Source organism: Anomaloglossus baeobatrachus, chromosome 6 (assembly GCF_048569485.1).
Source record: "Anomaloglossus baeobatrachus isolate aAnoBae1 chromosome 6, aAnoBae1.hap1, whole genome shotgun sequence".
Lineage (NCBI taxonomy): Eukaryota > Metazoa > Chordata > Amphibia > Anura > Aromobatidae > Anomaloglossus > Anomaloglossus baeobatrachus.
The window spans coordinates 73,051,386-73,070,992 of NC_134358.1; the positions used below are offsets into that span (position 1 = coordinate 73,051,386).

At 43.7% G+C, this 19,607-nt stretch overlaps 1 protein-coding gene across 1 annotated transcript in view; it reads left to right on the forward strand.

The window, feature by feature from the left end:
- NCALD (neurocalcin delta) overlaps positions 1-19,607 on the forward strand; it is a 159,376-nt gene that overhangs the window by 133,243 nt on the left and 6,526 nt on the right. The window contains exons 2-3 of the mRNA XM_075353033.1: positions 1,456-1,852; positions 12,126-12,231. Of these exons, the coding sequence (XP_075209148.1) occupies positions 1,475-1,852; positions 12,126-12,231 (484 nt within the window). The 5' untranslated portion in view covers positions 1,456-1,474. The remainder of the gene's footprint in view (positions 1-1,455; positions 1,853-12,125; positions 12,232-19,607) is intronic.

Here is a 19,607-nt window from a genome sequence, read left to right on the forward strand (position 1 = left end):
GGGGAGGAAGGACAGGCAGGCAGACAGGAGCGGAAACAACAAGCTAAACTCAACCCACCTACTAGATATTCAGTAGCTGTTATCAATCAAATAACAGTGCATTTAACAAACTTTACTTGCCTCTATTTCAAAAACTATACATCCGATCTCATAACTTAAGGTATGTATAGAATCAGCATGAGAGCGCCAGTATAGCACTGGCTTTACTTTATATATAAAAATCCTGGTGGTTGGTCCTCTTTAATTAATCCTGAAAGTTTACACATCATTGCTTCTCAGTTCTTTCATGTAAAATAAAAAATATTGGCCTGCAGAGCTGAAATCAAAAAAATTCGGTCCAAATATTTCTGCACCTAACTGTACATAGACCAGAACTCGTGGTCCATCCCACAATCCGCACCACTGTTCTTAGGACACAGGACAATAGAATTTTACTCTACAAAAAAATAGATGAAACAGGACATTGTGGCAGCTGTATTTCCACGTATGAATACCTGACATAATCCCTTATTTGCAACCTTCAATAGATAGTTAGTGTTTTTGCAGTGTATGATTTTGCATTCTTGGTTATATTTACCAGGTTTATATGGTTATTCATTCACCTCTACATGAGATTTGCATGTTCAGCAGAAAATGAAGGCATAAACAGCTGATGTTTTTTGAGCTTTGCTCATATGTTCTCCATTCGTTAGATGTTATTTAGTTTGACATTCTTTTTTTGCATAAAAACGACAAAGAAAAAAGTGAAAAAGGTCTGACAGCAGCTTATTCTTCTCCCCATTGAAATAAACAGGCATGCTTGACCCAGTACTATTCAACTAGACTTATTCATGCTCATTTCATTGGGAAGGTCTCATGCATGGACAAGAGGAGGTCCGTCATGAGGCCAAATACACAACAAAACAGGGGCAACACCACGACAAACAAGGGATACATCGGGGACTCTTTCACAACGAACGGTGGGCCCTAGCGCTAGTGAGAGGGTAGATGAGCACCTCCTCACTTAACTGCTGCTGTACCGTGCACTCCTAGTCAGTCCCTATAGAGGTTCCTCACCTGTCGCCAAGCCGGAACTTGAAGCCTTGAGTGATCCTACGATAGTCCTGGCTAGTGAGTGGAAGGTAAGGGACGTTAGCCTCACCGCTGCACTGAAACAACACACCGGGAAAGGAAGACAGACAGGGGGAAACACCACAACAAACACTGCCAGAGGAAAAATAAACCGAGAACAGGGAAAAAGTGAGACTCAGACCCAAAAAAATTATCACTAAATACTTATAGAAAGAAAAAACAGGGAAAGGAGAGCACTATAAAATATGTTAAAAGGGATCAGACTGAATTAAAAAAAGAGGGGTGAATTAAATAGCTTCCTTGATTCTGTTTTTAGACCAACAGGTAATAAATTATGTTACAGTTTGTAATATATTTACCGCTTTTGTGTTTTTCTTTTTCTAGTTGAAAACTACGCGCCATCATGGGGAAACAGAACAGCAAGCTGCGTCCTGAGGTCATGCAGGACTTACTAGAAAGCACAGACTTTACAGAGCATGAAATCCAGGAGTGGTACAAAGGCTTCTTGAGAGACTGTCCAAGCGGACATTTAACAATGGAGGAGTTTAAGAAAATATATGGGAATTTCTTCCCTTACGGGGACGCTTCCAAATTTGCAGAACATGTATTCCGTACTTTTGATGCTAACGGTGACGGGACAATTGATTTTAGAGAATTTATCATAGCTCTGAGTGTGACGTCCAGAGGAAAACTGGAACAGAAGCTGAAGTGGGCGTTTAGTATGTACGACCTCGATGGGAATGGCTACATCAGCAAATCGGAAATGTTGGAAATTGTACAGGTACGTCATCCTGGCTCCATCTTATCTGCTGAATTACACGTAGACAGATGTTTCCATAAAACTCACCAAAAATGAGTAACGTTTAGTGATAAATAATAGTGTAAATCCATCAGAAATGTCATTATTAAAAGGTGATAATGCATAATACAGAGGTCAGGGTTTAATATTTGGATATGATCACAGATATCCATTGAACTGCTGCAATTTGCCCAGGTTCAGTTTCTCATAGACTTCTATGGGATTTATTGACTTCATTGGAGTTCATATGTCGCGGGCGGGGGGCGCACAGACCACGTCAGGGGGGGCTACTCGAGGCGCTCGGATCCGGGATCGTCGCTGTGGCTCGAGTGGCGACTGGATCCGGGGCTTGTGCAGCGGCCCGCTGCCCACAACACTAATAAAAGGGGATATTTACAGGGGATTGGTTTGTCAGTGACTCCACCCGTGGGTTGTGGTGAGAGTTGGTAGAACCGCCGCTGCCTGGTAATGGAGCGCCCGAGGCTGATGGATCGGGGCAGCTGGATGGAATCCCCTCCACAGGTAGGGGAGGTGTAGTCCCGGGGCCCGGGTGAACAGGAGTAATGGCTGCGGAGGGTGTCATGCAGGGTTGGACCGGGGATGGATGGTGTACTCACAGTTCCAAAGAATTGCACACAGAGTCCAGTGGTAAACCAAATTGCCAGTGACCTGTTGCCTCCGGCGGGTGTATTCGGGTCCCACACCCTGATGTAGCAAACAGGGGTCCCTTCCTCCTGCACTCAGTGTTTGTGTCTTTAATGGGACAACTCCGCTTGAAACGGGGAAGTCCACTTCCGGCACTTTGTATGTTGGGAGCTGTGGTCCATGAAATCTGACCCTTGGGATCTCTGTGGGTTCTGACGGACACCCTATCCCGCGTGTTGGGCTTCCGTTTCGCTCTCTGGGCTTACTGTGGAACAAGGCCTGGAACCTTGTTCCCGGCTGGTCAATTGACAAGGGTCTTGAAACCTTCCTCGCCCTAGGGTCCAGGCACCCCGACTGTGCACAGCCTCCGGACCGGATGCCTGCTGTCGGCACCGGCGGGCTACAACCCTGCCCCGGTCCACTTAAGGTCTCCCGCGACTGGATCTCCGTCGCCTGTGGTCCTGCTTGCCGTCTGCCACCTAGTCAGTAGTCCGGTAGTCCAGGAGCCCCAACCCCTGACTCCGCTGTCACTTCACACTCCTCTACTGTCAGGCTCCACTTTCCAACTCTTCAACTCACATGTTCCCTCCCCTGACACCTCAGGACCCCTAGGTGGGCGCTCCCATCCGCCTGGTCCCGCCCACTGGTGTGTCCCTATTGTCATGGGGGGTGACTAGGTTTTACTGGCTGGTGTTGTGCACCTGGGTGTGGGTTTTGTATTGGACTGCCAAGGAGGATGGAGTCTTGCACTGGAGAGCTTTGTACAACCTCTTTGACTACCTGGTTTTGCCAGGGCGTCACACATATAAATTAATGAATGCTACTGAGCATGCACAATAACTGCTTGCTAATGCTCATGCTCAGCTTCCATAAACTTTTATAAGTTCAGTTGACGTTAATGAAGCCTACGGAAGTCATAAATGCTACCGAGCATGCACAATAACTGCTTGGTAATGCTCATGCTCAGCTTCTAATAGAATTCAATGGACATTATTGACTTCATTGAAGCCTGGGAGAAGACGTCATGAATGCTGCTGAGCATGTACATTAATAGCTTGTTATTGCTCATGCTCAGGTACTTATATACTTCTCTAGGTTCAATTGATTATAGGGGTGCCTGCAGACGTTGTGAATGATACCAAGCATGCACAATAACCGCTTATTAATGCTAGTGCTCAGCTTCTCATAGACTTCTATGGACTTTATTGACTTCACTGGGGTTCATATAAAACAATGAATTCTATTGAGCATGCACAATAACTATTTTTTAATGCTCATGCTCAGCTTCCCATAGACTTGTATGGATTTATTGACTTCAGTGAAGCCTACAGAAGTCAGGATTCTACTGATCATGTACAGTAATTGCTTGTTATTGCTCATTCTCATCTTCTCACAGATGTTTATAGGTTTAATTGACTTTAGTGTAACCTGTGGAAGTCATGAATGCTAGTGAACATGAACAATAACTGCTTGGTAATGCTCATGTTCAGCTTCTCATAGAATTTTTTGACTTAAGTTAAGCCTACAGAAGAAGTCATGAATGCTGCTGAGCATGTACATTAATTGCTTGTTATTGCTCATGCTCAGTGTACCGTCCCATGCTCGGCAGCCGAGCCGCTCGGATCCAGACCTTCAGTGGGTGGCTCGAGGGTCTCCGGACCCGGGGGTCTCGCTGTCACTTCAACTGAAAGGGGGCTTGTGGTTTGGGAACGTAGATGTACGGCTGGAGCCGTGTTAAGTTCGTGACACCACCCACGGGATGTGGTGAAGGTGGACACCACCACTGCAGTTACGGGGCAGCCGGGGGAGATGTTTGCCAGCAAGTTGTTAACCGCTCCGTGGGCAGGGATGGTGGCTCCGGGACCCGTTGGGGGTGTTTGGCGGTGCAGGGAGATGGGCGACCGGAGGGTGCTGTTGTACTCACTATTAGTAAACACACGAATCTCTGGAAAACCAAGGTGATGGTGGTCGCTGCCCACAGGCGGCTGCAGTCTGGTCCCCCACCCAGCTGGTGGTCTCTGTCTTTATCCCACACCTGTGTTGGATGGTGGACTGCCTGTGCTTGCAACTTCAGGAGTCCGCTCCCGGCCTTCAGTCGGGACTTTGGGTGGGACAGGACCTCTAGTCCTGGCCGCAATCAGTTAATTAGCTAGCCCCCAGTAGCTTCTGGACCTAGCTTCAGGGTCTGAGTACCCCCCTTTGTGTTCCAGTTTCTGAGTCGGTTCCCCGGGTCGGTACCGGCTGGCCACTACCCTGTCCCGGTCCACCTCGGCTCCACTTCGGCGTCTTCCCGGCTCCTGCAGACGGAGACCGCCATCTACCTCATAGCCAAAGGTACCAGGGCTTCTACCCTGGCACCTGCTCAAATTGGTTTCTCTCCTCTGCTGGAGCTGCACACAGCTCCAGCCCACACACCTCTCCAACTTGAACTCTAGACTTGTTCTGTTTACTTTCCCGCCTCAGGCTATCTGAACTCTCGGTGGGTGTCTTCCAACCGCCTGGTTCCGCCCCCTGGTGTGTCCATCAAGCCCTGAGGGGGGTAACTAGGGTTTAAATGTTTGGCTGTATGTTACCTATGTGGGACAGGTGTCATGCGGGGCCCTATCTGTGACTACCTGGCCCGGCCAGGGCGTCACACTCAGCTTCTCATATACAGTCATATGAAAAAGTTTGAGCACCCCTATTAATGTTAACCTTTTTTCTTTATAACAATTTGGGTTTTTGCAGCAGCTATTTCAGTTTCATATATCTAATAACTGATGGACTGAGTAATATTTCTGGATTGAAATGAGGTTTATTGCACTAACAGAAAATGTGCAATCTGCATTTAAACAAAATTTGACCGGTGCAAAAGTATGGGCACCTCAACATAAAAGTGACATTATTATTTTGTGGATCCTCCTTTTGGAAAAATCACAGCCTCTAGTCGCTTCCTGTAGCTTTTAATGAGTTCCTGGATCCTGGATGAAGGTATATTTGACCATTCCTGTTTACAAAACAATTCCAGGTCAGTTAAGTTTGATGGTCGCCGAGCATGGACAGCACGCTTCAAATCATCCCACAGATGTTCAATGATATTCAGGTCTGGGGACTGGGATGGCCATTCCAGAACATTGTAATTGTTGCTCTGCATGAATGCCTGAGTAGATTTGGAGCGGTGTTTTGGATCATTGTCTTGCTGAAATATCCATCCCCTGCGTAACTTCAACTTCGTCACTGATTCTTGCACATTATTGTCAAGAATCTGCTGATACTGAGTTGAATCCATGCGACCCTCAACTTTAACAAGATTCCTGGTGCCGGCATTGGCCACACAGCCCCAAAGCATGATGGAACCTCCACCAAATTTTACTGTGGGTAGCAAGTGCTTTTCTTGGAATGCCGTGTTTTTTTGCCTCCAGGCATAATGCCTTTTTGTATGACCAAACAACTCAATCTTTATTTCATCAGTCCACAGGACCTTCTTCCAAAATGTAACTGGCTTCTCCAAATGTGCTTATACATACCTCAGGCGACTCTGTTTGTTCCGTGCTTGCAGAAACGGCTTCTTTCGCATCACTCTCCCATACAGCTTCTCCTTTGCAATGTGTGCTGTATTGTTGACTAATACACATTGACACCATCTGCAGCAAGATGATGCTGCAGGTCTTTGGAGGTGGTCTGTGGATTGTCCTTGACTGTTCTCACCATTTTTCTTCTCTGCCTTTCTGATATTTTTCTTGGCCTGCCACTTCTGGGCTTAACAAGAACTGTACCTGTGTTCTTCCATTTCCTTACTATGTTCCTCACAGTGAAAACTGACAGTTTAAATCTCTGAGACTTTTTGTATCCTTCCCCTGAACAACTATGTTACTATGTTGAATAATCTTTGTTTTCAGATCATTTGAGAGTTGTTTTGAGGAGCCCATGATGCCACTCTTTATAGGAGATTCAAATAGGAGAACAACTTGCAAGTGGCCACCTTAAATACCTTTTCTCATGATTGGATACACCTGCCCATGACGTTCAAAGCTCAATGAGGTTACAAAACCAATTTAGTGCTTTAGGAAGTCAGTAAAAAGTAATTAGGAGTGTTCAAATCAAGAAATTGATAAGGGTGCCCATACTTTTGCAACGGTCAAATTTTGTTTAAATGCGGATTGCACATTTTCTGTTGGTACAATAAACCTCATTTCAATCCAGAAATATTACTGAGCCCATCAGTTATTAGATATATGAAACTGAAATACCTGTTGCAAAAACAAGCATGCACAATAATAGCTGGTTAATGCTCATGCTCAGCTTCCCATAGACTTCTATGGACTTTATTGACTTCAGTGGAGCCTACAGAAGTAATAAATGCTACCGAGCATGCACAATAACTGCTTGTTAATGCTCTGTTCAGCTTTTCATAAAGACTTTATTGAGTTCAGTGGAGCCTACAGAAGTCATGAATGCTAATGAGCATGTACAGTAATTGCTTGTTATTGCTCATGCTCTGCTTCTCATAGACCTCTATAGGTTTAATTGACTGTAGTGGAACCTACAGAAGTCATGAATGCTGCCGGGTATGCACAGTAGCTGCTTTCTGCTGCACGTGGTTTGGCTTTTCATAGATTTCTATGGGCTCCAAAGAAGTCTTTCTGAGCAATAACATGCAGTTACTGCGCATGCTCGGTTGCATCCGTAGACATCTAGGGGCTCTATTGTCATCCTGAATTCATCCGTAGGTTTAATGGTATTTCTTTATCTCACACATGGCACAACATTTTTCATTTGGTTTTATTAAGTTTAATTTAAATTTTTAATTTTGGTCAATTACGAGCTATTATTTTTAGGAAGGGACTTTATTATAGCCAATTAGGTAAAGGGGAAATACCCCTTTGATTATTTTTTAATTGGTCATTCTGTAATTTACTACTTTATTACTGCGGAAATGTCAGACTGACAGTATAGGAGAATATAGCTGATTTTGATTGGAGTATATATAGTATTTTGTTTGGTTAAAGTAAATCTGTCACCAGGTTTTTGTTTGTAATATGAGAGCAACATGATGTAGCAGAAGAGAGCCTGATTTCAAGGATGTTTCACTTACTAGGATGTGTTTTCCTATTTAAATGCAAAGTGTTTTATTAGCAATAGATTATCACTGGCCTCATGTCTCCTAATCCAATCCTACACTCAGCACTGATTAGCAGCTCTCTCACACTATACAATGTACAACAAAAAGTGCCAATCAGTGGAGTGGGTAGGATTAGACACAGCGCAGAACTCTGAGCTGTCATGATCCAGGCCGGCTTTTCCCTGCTGCTGGTTACACCCAGCTCTGGCCTGGTCATGTCAGGGGTTAACTTCACTTGCCTCGTTCTGGATCCCAGGATGCTATATTTTGCCTCTCTACCTATGGCTCAGTGCCAGTGATATTTCTGCCTTGCAGCATGTATACTGGCTCTGGTGAGTGTTCCCGATCTGTCCTGCCTCCCTGCTACTGTGTCCTGACTTGTACCCTCCCCCATTCGTCTGCCTGTCCCGCCGGTCCCTTACTTCCCACTCCTATCTGTTGTTTGTGTTTCACTCTCCATACCTGTTCTCCCAGCTTCCGACTCGGTTCTGTTTTCTGACTTTGATATTGATCCTCCCTTTGCAGTGACCCTGACTGTTTGACTACTCTATTGCCCCCTGGTGGCTTGCCTGTTAACTGCCTGCTGAAGTTACTCTGCTGTACTTCAGCTGCCTTTCCCATTAGTGTTTCTTTGTCTCTCTTTCAGTACTCTGCTGCCACCTAGTGGGGATTACGCAGTACTGTGTCTTACTAGCCTTTGTACAGTGTGACATGAGCTTTACTAGATCTAGAACAAAGAAGATCTAGAACAAAGTCTGAGGAAGCTGTTGTTTAAAAATATTTAGGGCCTCATACCAGTATTCCTCCTTTGCAGCATAATATTTGGATATTACTCTTCATTTAATAAAACTATACTGTGCCTAAATAATACCAGCATACCATTGCCGATATAACACATTGCACTAAAAATAGTAAAGCTGCCAGGAAGTAGGTTTTAAAAAGAGGTGGTACGGGTCACTGGCTATCCAGGACAATAACAATACTTAAGGATATGGCGTTTTTGCCTGCCTTGTTCAACCCTTCCATCCATTGACTTCATTATGAAAAAAGAATGGCAAAAACACACCAAAAATGCTGCAAAAAGTCACTGCGTTTTTGGTGCATTTTTCTGCCAGGGGACACAGATTTGGTGCAGAAATTTCTGCACCAAATACTCGGCATGCGCACAAAGCCTAAATATAATTTTTTACGATTTTAGTGAGCAGATGTGAAATTAAAGAGGCCCTATCACCAGCTCAGAAATGGCCAGTTTTTGTACAGATTTTATTCCTTCTGCTCCCTTGAATATTCAGTTTCTTATTTTCCTGAAATCCGCCATTCGGGTCTAGAGATCTGAACTTTTTTTTGCTTAGTGCAATACTTGCTTGGTAAACACCAGAAAAATTAGCAAGTAGGATTCTCTGGGGGCTTTACCCTGTAATCAATGTCTCTTTGGTAAAGATCATAAATTTACTAACCTCTGGGTTTGAGGCCAGCTGTCAATTCACAGCTGACATCAACGCCGAAAGTGTTACCCTGATTGCCACCGAACCAGGGCAATAGGCCAGAATTGTCACATCTGTGGATGTGTTACTTCTGGGACAGCTGCGGGCTGCTATTTTTAGGCTGGGAAATGCCAAATAACCCTGGGCCTTTCCAACCCGAGATACAAGCCCACAGCTATCTGCTCTATCTTGGCAAAAAAATTATAATTTAAATATTTTTAAAACCAGCTTGGGATAACTTCTAATTTTGACAACCAGCCAAGGTAAAGCTGGTTGTCAAAAATATGTGGGAGCCCGCATTTTTTTTCTATTTATTTATTCCCAATCCACATTTGTTAGCAGGACAACTGACCTCATTTTTCTTTCTTTTGCAGCCCCCTAGTTCTTACTAAGACCAATTTACAGCCCACAAGTTTGTATCTCCTTTGACTAATATGGGTTAAAGTTGGTGTCAGATCCAGGTTCAACCAAATTTTTAACTACAGTCCGGCTGAACCCGGCGATCCCGAACTTCCACAGGTCCACTCATCCCTACTCATAGGATTACTTTGTGAGCAGTTGGAAAATGTAGGACTCACAGGCTTACTTTATGATAGAATGGAGAAAACAGAGCTCACTGTGTTTCTGATGTGAGTCCTATCATCATTTTAACTGTCACATGAAAAAAATGGTTCAACTAAAATAACTTACATGTCTTACCTATCTATACCTACCAATATTTTGGATGGTAAAAATTGGACACTTATTTTGCAATTATGATTTATCAATTTAAAATGAGGGACTTTAAATGGGGCCGAGAGGGACAGAGATATAGGTCAAAAGCAGGGAATAGTTCTTCCAAAAATAGGGACATTTGAGATATATAATACAGTATATCACAAAAGTGAGTACACCTTTTGTCAATATTTTATATCTTTCCATGGAACAACACTGAAGATCTGACCCTTTGATACAATGTAAAGTAGTCAGTGTACAGCTTGTATAACAGTGTAAATTTGATGTCCTCTAAATAACTGAACAGAGCCATTGACATTCATGGTTTCTTCACTGAACTGTAGCTCCCCACAGCCAGGCGCACTTATGCATCCCCAAACTATGACATTCCCACCACTATGCCTGACTTTAGGCAGGACACACTTGTCTTTGTTCTCCTCACCTGGTTACCGCCAGACGCACTTCACACCATCTGAACCAAATAAGTTTATCTTGGTCTCATCAGATCACAGGACATGGTTCCACTAATCCATGTCCTTAGTCTGCTTTTCTTCAGCAAACTGTCTGCAGGCTTTCTTGTGCATCATCTTTAATAGAGGATTCCTTCTGGGACAAAAGCCAAGCAGGCCAATTTGATGCAGCGTGCGGCGTATAGTCTGAGCACTGACAGGCGAAGCCCCCACCTCTGTAACTTCTGCAGCAATACTGGCAACACTTATATGTCTATTTTGAAAAAACAACCTCTGGATATAACGCTTATCACATGCACTCAAATTCTTTGGTCACGGCCTGTTCTGAGTGGAACCGGGGAACCTGCCTGGTTAAACCACTCTATGGTCTTGGCCATTATGCTGCAGCTCAGTTTCAGGGTGGTAGCAATCTTCTTATAGCTTTAGGCCATCATTATCTAGAGCAACGATTCCTTTTTTTAGATTTTCAGAGAATTCTTTGCCATGAGGAGCCATGTTGAATGTCCAGTGACCAGTATGATAGAGTGTGTGAGAGATAACACCAAATGTAACACACAAGCTCCCCATTTACACCTGAGACCTGTAACACTAATGAATCACATGGTACCGGGGATAGAAAATGGCTAATTAGGCATAATTTGGTCATTTTCACCTAGGGTTGTACTCACTTTTGTTGCCAGCAGTTTTGCCATTAATTGCTGTGAGTTCAGTTATTTAGAGGGCTCCAAATTTACACTGTTATACAAGCTGTACACTGACTACTGTACATTGTATCAAAGTTTCATATCTTCAGTGTTGTCCCATGAAAAGAAATATTTACAAAAATGTGAGGGGTGTACTCACTTTTCTGATATACTGTAAGTCTGGAGTGTTTAGTACATGGTTTAGCTGGACCAAGTTTCTGAAACTGCTTTCCACCCATAGTAGCCAATTTATGTGTGAATTTTCAACTAAATCATGAGACCAGTAGATTATCGGCTGAGCAGTAAGTGATCTCACACTTCTGATGTCCTGTGATCACAGCAGCCTCTGCACTAATTCAGAAAGTCATTTTCTGCTTCTCTACCGTGTGAGTGGACACAGTTGACAATTGTAACATAAGAAACAGACTTGTAGACAGTGACCGGACCGCAGCTCCATTATACATGTAATAGCTCTGGTAGTGACTCAGAAAGAAGGAAAAGTCTGCAGCAAAAATATCTGAACTTTGAAGAAAATCACTTCACATAGGCATAGTATTTGAAGATCAAAGAGCACTAAAATGTTTGTCTTTTATTTTGGAGTAAATTTTGAAGTCTGTTTTGGCACATTTATCCTCTACTTTCTGCATCATTGTGGTCTAGTACTAAGTAGTGGTGTCTGATAATGAATATGGTTGTTTTTCCTTTTTTTTTCTATTGACTGCTTCATTTTCCCTGCGTTACACACAAATTAGTAGGTGAGACTGCAGATGTCATAGGAGTGCACGAATCCTCTATATGGTGCCCAATCAGAAACGGGTTATACAATCAAGACTGGACTGGCCCACAGGAGAACCGGAGAATCCTCTGGTGGGCCCCTCTGCAGTAGTACATTACTTACCCCTTCAGCACAATCAGTAGTTGGCAAATACACGTGTATCTCTATGTAGAGATAAAGGGAGCGTCTCAACATTCATTTTACAAATGACGGAGTATATTCTTATATAGAAACATAGGTAAATTTGTGCATGTAATATTGGCATGTAGCTGATCAGTAGACCCCAGATTCATTGTTACTAGTGGGCCCCTGTTGCCCCAGTCTGACACTGTATACAACAGTATGACTACATGGCATTATGATGAATATAATCTATCTTACAGGCGATCTACAAGATGGTTTCATCAGTGATGAAAATGCCAGAGGATGAGTCTACGCCTGAGAAAAGGACGGAAAAAATATTTCGACAAATGGATACCAACCGAGATGGTACGTCACTCACGATTCAGGCACAAGTGTTGATTTTTCAGAAAATAAAAAATTACAAATGAAAATCAAAATATTGCATTTTTTTTTTATTTTTTTAACTTTCTATTGAAACAGTTTTTTTTATTGATGTTTTACAACAGAAAAGCATAAAATAGAGAGAAAAGAAATGGTGTTGTATACAATAGCATAGCATTATTTGCTAGTTTGTACGGAAAGAGTCATTACGTTGTAGAGATGATTCAAATCAGTTTGCAGGACCCGCGGTCCCACTTCATTAGTCTGTGGCTGCCGAAAGCATCACTTACCTGACAGTACCCCCAGCTCCTCTTCTTCTTAGCCGGACTGGTGCAATACAGTTGTAGTTGTGTGTGGCATATGTGACGTGGGTCCTCGCTAGTAGCAGAGGGATTGGATTACAGGGCTTCGTTTACACGGTCACGAATTTCAATATGGCTGCTTGACCGGGTCCTATACATTAACACCATCTGTACTAAGGACACCAGGAGTTTTTTGGGAGAGTTTTAAGCCAACAGTTCCGGTTAGTGATGAGCAGATCATTTGGCATTCAAATTCACCGGCTTCCCCTAATTTTCACCACATTTGATTCTCTCAAAAGTAAGATATAAAAATCAAACAAACAAAAAAATACTCAGCTCACCTATCCGGCTGTCGTACTGTTCGTCCAGCCGACGAAGCGGTAGCGAAACGCGTCGAGGTGCAGGGTGGTGTGTCTGTGTGGGGGCTGTTGCTTCACCCTGGTAGGTTATCATGCCTATTTCTCCAGCATGGGTTACCCCCAGTGGTCTGTAATGGCACCTGGTCCTCGGCCACCTGGCCTTCCATGGTAGTACAGGTTCATGGGTCTGATCCTGTTTTTTGCAGCACTTCCCTGTAACCGGCATAGGTCTGTCTATGAATCATGTACCGTACCTGTGCTATTTTATGATCAACTAATATGCTATGAATTCATGTAAGTGGCTGCTGTTGTGCATTTGGACTAACCTGACTACATGGGCTGGTTTTTATGATTTTGAGGACCATTCACATTGTTCTATCTTATACATGTGATGCATTACAAAAGGCTGGATACCTGTAATTCTAATAGAACATATTTTATATATTTATATATTCAGTCTTCTGACCTGTTTTTTCAGACACACCTCCCTGGTTGTGATTTTACAAGCACTACTGCACTTTGTGTTCCCATATGACATCCCTTTATGAAATTTGTATATGTATGAATAAATTTGCACCTTATGATCATGACTTGGAATTCTCCTGTAATTATTATGATATTAGTGCAATAATCATGGGTTGTGAAGGTCTTTTTCTCTCTTTTCTTTGGACATGTAAATAAAAGCTTATTATAACCTGACTCTAAATTCATCCATTGGTTTCATAAATTACTCTTTTGAAAGCTGAAACCTTCAGAAATTTGGTATAGGTTTTGAAAATAAAGTTGCTGCAAAGCAAAAATATTGATCATTTAATGAACACAAAAAGGTCAGATTTTGGCAAGACAAAAGTTTTGTCGCCCACAGAAAGTAATGTGAAATAAAAACAAATAATTAACTTCTAATGCAAAGATATGTTGCATAACATTGGTGAACGAAGTTGTGGTGCTATTAGAGCCATATTTAATATTTTGTGTGACTTCCATGAGCTTGCAGGACTGCATCCATGCAGTTCAACAATGATTCATACAATTTATTGATGAAGTCATCAGGAATAGCAAAGAATGCAGTCTTACATGCCTCGCAGAGTTCATTTAGATTCTTTGGTTTTGTCTTCCAAGCTTCCTCTTTCATCCTACCCCAAACATGCTCAATGATGTTCATGTCTGGTGACTAGGCTGGCCAGTCCTCGAGCACCTTGATCTTCTTTGCCAGGAGGAACTTTGTTGTAGAGATGAATGTATGAGATGGAGCACCATCCTGCTGCAGAATTTGACCCCTTTTATGATTGGGAATGTAAGAGGTAGCTAATACTTCTTGATATTTTAGGCTATTGATATTGCCTTCCACCATGCAAATGTTTTGCACACCCCCATACTGAATGTAACCCCAGACCATGATCTTTCCACCACCAAACTTACAGTCAGGGCCAGAAATATTTGGACAGTGACACAAGTTTTGTTATTTTAGCTGTTTACAAAAACATGTTCAGAAATACAATTATATATATAATATGGGCTGAAAGTGCACACTCCCAGCTGCAATATGAGAGTTTTCACATCCAAATCGGAGAAAGGGTTTAGGAATCATAGCTCTGTAATGCATAGCCTCCTCTTTTTCAAGGGACCAAAAGTAATTGGACAAGGGACTCTAAGGGCTGCAATTAACTCTGAAGGCGTCTCCCTCGTTAACCTGTAATCAATGAAGTAGTTAAAATGTCTGGGGTTGATTACAGGTGTGTGGTTTTGCATTTGGAAGCTGTTGCTGTGACCAGACAACATGCGGTCTAAGGAACTCTCAATTGAGGTGAAGCAGAACATCCTGAGGCTGAAAAAAAGAAAAAATCCATCAGAGAGATAGCAGACATGCTTGGAGTAGCAAAATCAACAGTCGGGTACATTCTGAGAAAAAAGGAATTGACTGGTGAGCTTGGGAACTCAAAAAGGCCTGGGCGTCCACGGATGACAACAGTGGTGGATGATCGCCGCATACTTTCTTTGGTGAAGAAGAACCCGTTCACAACATCAACTGAAGTCCAGAACACTCTCAGTGAAGTAGGTGTATCTGTCTCTAAGTCAACAGTAAAGAGAAGACTACATGAAAGTAAATACAAAGGGTTCACATCTAGATGCAAACCATTCATCAATTCCAAAAATAGACAGGCCAGAGTTAAATTTGCTGAAAAACACCTCATGAAGCCAGCTCAGTTCTGGAAAAGTATTCTATGGACAGATGAGACCAAGATCAACCTGTACCAGAATGATAGGAAGAAAAAAGTTTGGAGAAGAAAGGGAACGGCACATGATCCAAGGCACACCACATCCTCTGTAAAACATGGTGGAGGCAACGTGATGGCATGGGCATGCATGGCTTTCAATGGCACTGGGTCACTTGTGTTTATTGATGACATAACAGCAGACAAGAGTAGCCGGATGAATTCTGAAGTGTACCGGGATATACTTTCAGCCCAGATTCAGCCAAATGCCGCAAAGTTGATCGGACGGCGCTTCATAGTACAGATGGACAATGACCCCAAGCATACAGCCAAAGCTACCCAAGAGTTCATGAGTGCAAAAAAGTGGAACATTCTGCAATGGCCAAGTCAATCACCAGATCTTAACCCAATTGAGCATGCATTTCACTTGCTCAAATCCAGACTTAAGACGGAAAGACCCACAAACAAGCAAGACCTGAAGGCTGCGGCTGTAAAGGCCTGGCAAAGCATTAAGAAGGAGGAAACCCAGCGTTTGGTGATGTCCATGGGTTCCAGACTTAAGGAAGTGATTGCCTCCAAAGGATTGGCAACAAAATACTGAAAATAAAAATATTTTTTTTGGGTTTGGTTTATTTGTCCAATTACTTTTGACCTCCTAAAATGTGGAGTATTTGTAAAGAAATGTGTACAATTCCTACAATTTTTATCAGATATTTTTGTTCAAACCTTCAAATTTAACGTTACAATCTGCACTTGAATTCTGTTGTAGAAGTTTCATTTCAAATCCAATGTGGTGGCATGCAGAGCCCAACTCGCGAAAATTGTGTCAGTGTCCAAATATTTCTGGACCTAACTGTAACTGTTTTTTGCATCCATATGGGCTCCAGTAGGTCTCCTGCAGTATTTGCGGTAGTTGTGGTGTAATTCAACTGAAGATTCATCAGAGAAATCTACCTTCTGCCACTTTTCCAGCGTCCATCTGTTTAGCAGTCTGTGGGACTTGGCAAATGCCACACGGTTTTTTAATTGCCTTTTGTTTAGTGCTGGCTTCTGGGCACTGATTCGACCATGGAGGCCATTTCGAGACAGAATCCTACAAACTGTTCTAGTTGACACAGGGGCTTGAGGTGACCAGGCCTTTTGGAGCTCTGCTGCAGTGGAAGAGGGGCTGGCTTTTGATTTTCTAACCAACAAACGTTCCTCCTGAGCAGTTGTCTTGTGGGGTCTGCCGGACTTGGGTTTGTCAAAAACATCTCCAGTCTCTTCAAATCTTTTTTTTAATTCTTTGTACTTGACGCTGAGACACATTAAAGGTACCAGCCAGCTCAGCAGTGGATCTGGTCTTCAACCTCTTGATAATCAAGGCTTTGGTCGCAGGGTGGATTTTTGGCATCTTGTCAGAGGTCAAGTTGCAGTTCAACTGAAGGTCTGGGGTGCTGGGTTTCTTTTTATACACACCCACTAATTAACCGATCATTTAGCGAGCACAGATGAGGATGTAAAGTAGGATTGGGTGCATTATATGACAAGGCGACAAAACTTTTGTCTTGCCAAAATCTGACCTTTCTGTGTTCATTAAATTATCAATATTTCAGCTTTGCAGCAACTTTATTTTCATAACCTAAACCAAATTTGGGAGGGTTTCACTTTCAAAAGAGTAATTTATGAAACCAATGGATGAATTTAAACTCAGGTTATAAGCTTTTATTTACATAACATGAATAAGCGACAGAACTTTTGTAAGAGGTTGCAAGTTCTGTCCTATACTGAAGAGGCTCTTTGTGATGGCGGAAGGAAGACTACCAAACAGCCAGCAGTGAGCTGTGGGGTGGCCGGATAGGTGAGTGGTGAGGCGATTATTAGTTGTTCTTTTTACCACTTACCAGCCCTAAATGGTTCACCAAAATGGTAGCCAGGCTTTTTTTCTTACAAATCAAATTGCAAAGTGTTTGTAATTATATGGAACCAAACAATTTTAGGAAATTTGATTTGAACTCGATGCTGTAAGCCCCTTCATCCTGCAAAAATTCTGGGTTGGCTACTTCACCCTGCAAAAAGTCTGGGTGGACTCCTTCATCCTGCAAAATGTCTGGGTGGGCCCCTTCATCCTGCAAGCAGTGTGGGTGGACGCCTTCATCCTGTAAAAAGTGTGGCTGGGCTCCTTCATCCTGCAAAAAGTATGAGTGGGCTCCTTCACCTTGCAAAATGTGTGGGTGGGCTCCTTCACCCTGCAAAAAGTGTGGATGGGTCCCTTCATCATGCAAAAAGTGTGGGTGGGCTCCTTCATCCTGCAAAAAGTATGGGTGGGCTCCTTCACCTTGCAAAATGTGTGGGTGGGCTCCTTCACCCTGCAAAAAGTGTGGATGGGTCCCTTCATCATGCAAAAAGTGTGGGTGGGCTCCTTCATCCTGCAAAAAGTGTGGGTGGGCTCCTTCACCCTGCAAATGTGCCGCCCCCACGCCTGTAGCAGCCGGGCTGCTTGGATCCGGAACCGCTGTGTGGCTCAAGGGATGCTCCGGACCCGGGGGTCATGCAGACATGCCAAATGAAAAGGGGGACGTAGTCGTACGGGCTTAGCCGTATTCAGTTCGTGACGCCACCCACGGTGTGTGGTGAAGTGGGACACCACCACTGTTGTTGTGGGACACCCGGGGGAGATGTAGTGGCAGCTGAATGTTAACCCCTCTGTGTGTCGGAATGGTTGCCCCGGGACCCAGTGACTCTGTGCAGAGTACTGCGATGGCAGGGGCCTGCGCGCCCGGACATACCAGGGGGTGTTTGGTTACTCACAATTAAATGAATCACACAAGTCTTTTGGTAAACCAAGGTGCTGGTGGCCGGCCGCCGCGGCCAGTTGTACTCTAGTCCCCCACCCGGGCTGGTGGTCGCTGTCTTTTCCTCTGCAACTGCACTAGTTCTGTTGTTTGTTTAGACTTCCCGGTATGGAACACGGGAGTCCGCTCCTGGCTTTTTGTGTAACTGAGGAGCCATGCCTGTCTGACACTGACCCGTGGGATCTACAGGCCCTGGCGGTGGCCCTATCCCTCTCTGTGGGTGGCTGTCTACTTTTCGGGACTTTGGTTGGGACAGGACCTAAAATCCTGCCCTCAATTGGTTGATTAGCTAGGCCATTGGTTCCGGTCCTGGCTTCAGGGTCCGAGTACCCCCTCTGTGCACGGTTTCCAGGTCGGGTCTCTGGTGTCGGTAGCGGGGGGCTCCAACCCCATCCCGGTGCACTTCGGATCTCCGGCTGCCGTCTTCCCGTCGCATGCGGACAGAGACCACCGTCTGCCACCTAGCCAAGATACTAGGGCTCCAATACTGGCATCGTTCAACTTGAGCTTCTACTCCGCTGGAGCTACACCTAGCCCCAGCCTCCACTCCTCTCAACTCGAACTCGAAACTAAAACTACTTGTTTTTCCCACCTTGAGCTGTCTAGACCCCTAGGTCGGCGTTCCCTAACCTCCTGGTCTCGCCCACTGGTGTGCCTGTCTTGCCCTGAGGGGGTTTACTAGGGTTTCAGGTCGGCTGTATGTAACCTAGGTGAGGGATGGTGTTGTGCGGGGGCCTAATGTGTGACTACCTGGTTTTGCCAGGGCGTCACACAAATAGTGTGGGTGGGCCCCTTCACCTTGCAAAAAGTGTGGGTGGGCTCCTTCACCCTGATTTATGTGTTTAAGCAACTATTAATGAGACATTTAGTGTGAATGTAGGAAGACAGTGCAATTAGTAGTGGAGGACGCCCACTGTAGTAATTGCATCATGATAATAAAGCTATTAAATTACCTCTAAATACATTAGCTCTACTTGGGCTTTGGTACAAAATCTTCGTGAGGTTACAGTGCTCCATTTTTTTAATCATTTTTTTTCCTGTAGGGTGAACACGAGCCATTCCGTTGATCATGTATTACCTTTGTGCCGTTAACCTTAATTATATAAAACTGTAATCCTTACTCAGAAAAGCCAGTGTCCCAGTTACCTTGGCTGATGCGTGCAATATCTGTTTCTAAGTAGCGATTTCAGCAGAGGCTCGATAAACCCACAGGTTTCACCCTGTTCTGAATTATTCAGAGCTTGTCTGTATTCGGAAGGCTGAGGATTTGGTGGGCGCTTTGTGTTGGGTCACGCAAGGCTGACAGTCCTAGTTCCGATTTGCAAAAATTCCCAAAGAAATTCTAGTCCAGCTCTTTTCATGTTCAAATGAATGAAAGGACACAAGAACAATCCTCTACTTATCGTAGGGAACATGTGAACCAGCTCTTAACTATGTGTTTTATGTAACAACCCTACATTGTAACACGGTAGATAAGACATATGCACTTTACAGGAGTTATCCACATTTATTTTTAGGTAAATGGATGTATTTGGGGTTAACATTATTTTTTTGCAGTTGGGCTTCATTAAACATTTAGCAAGGTTCCGCTTTTGTAGGTCCTTTTATGTTCCCTACACACACAACTTTGATGTGGTCATAAATCACCTGTGA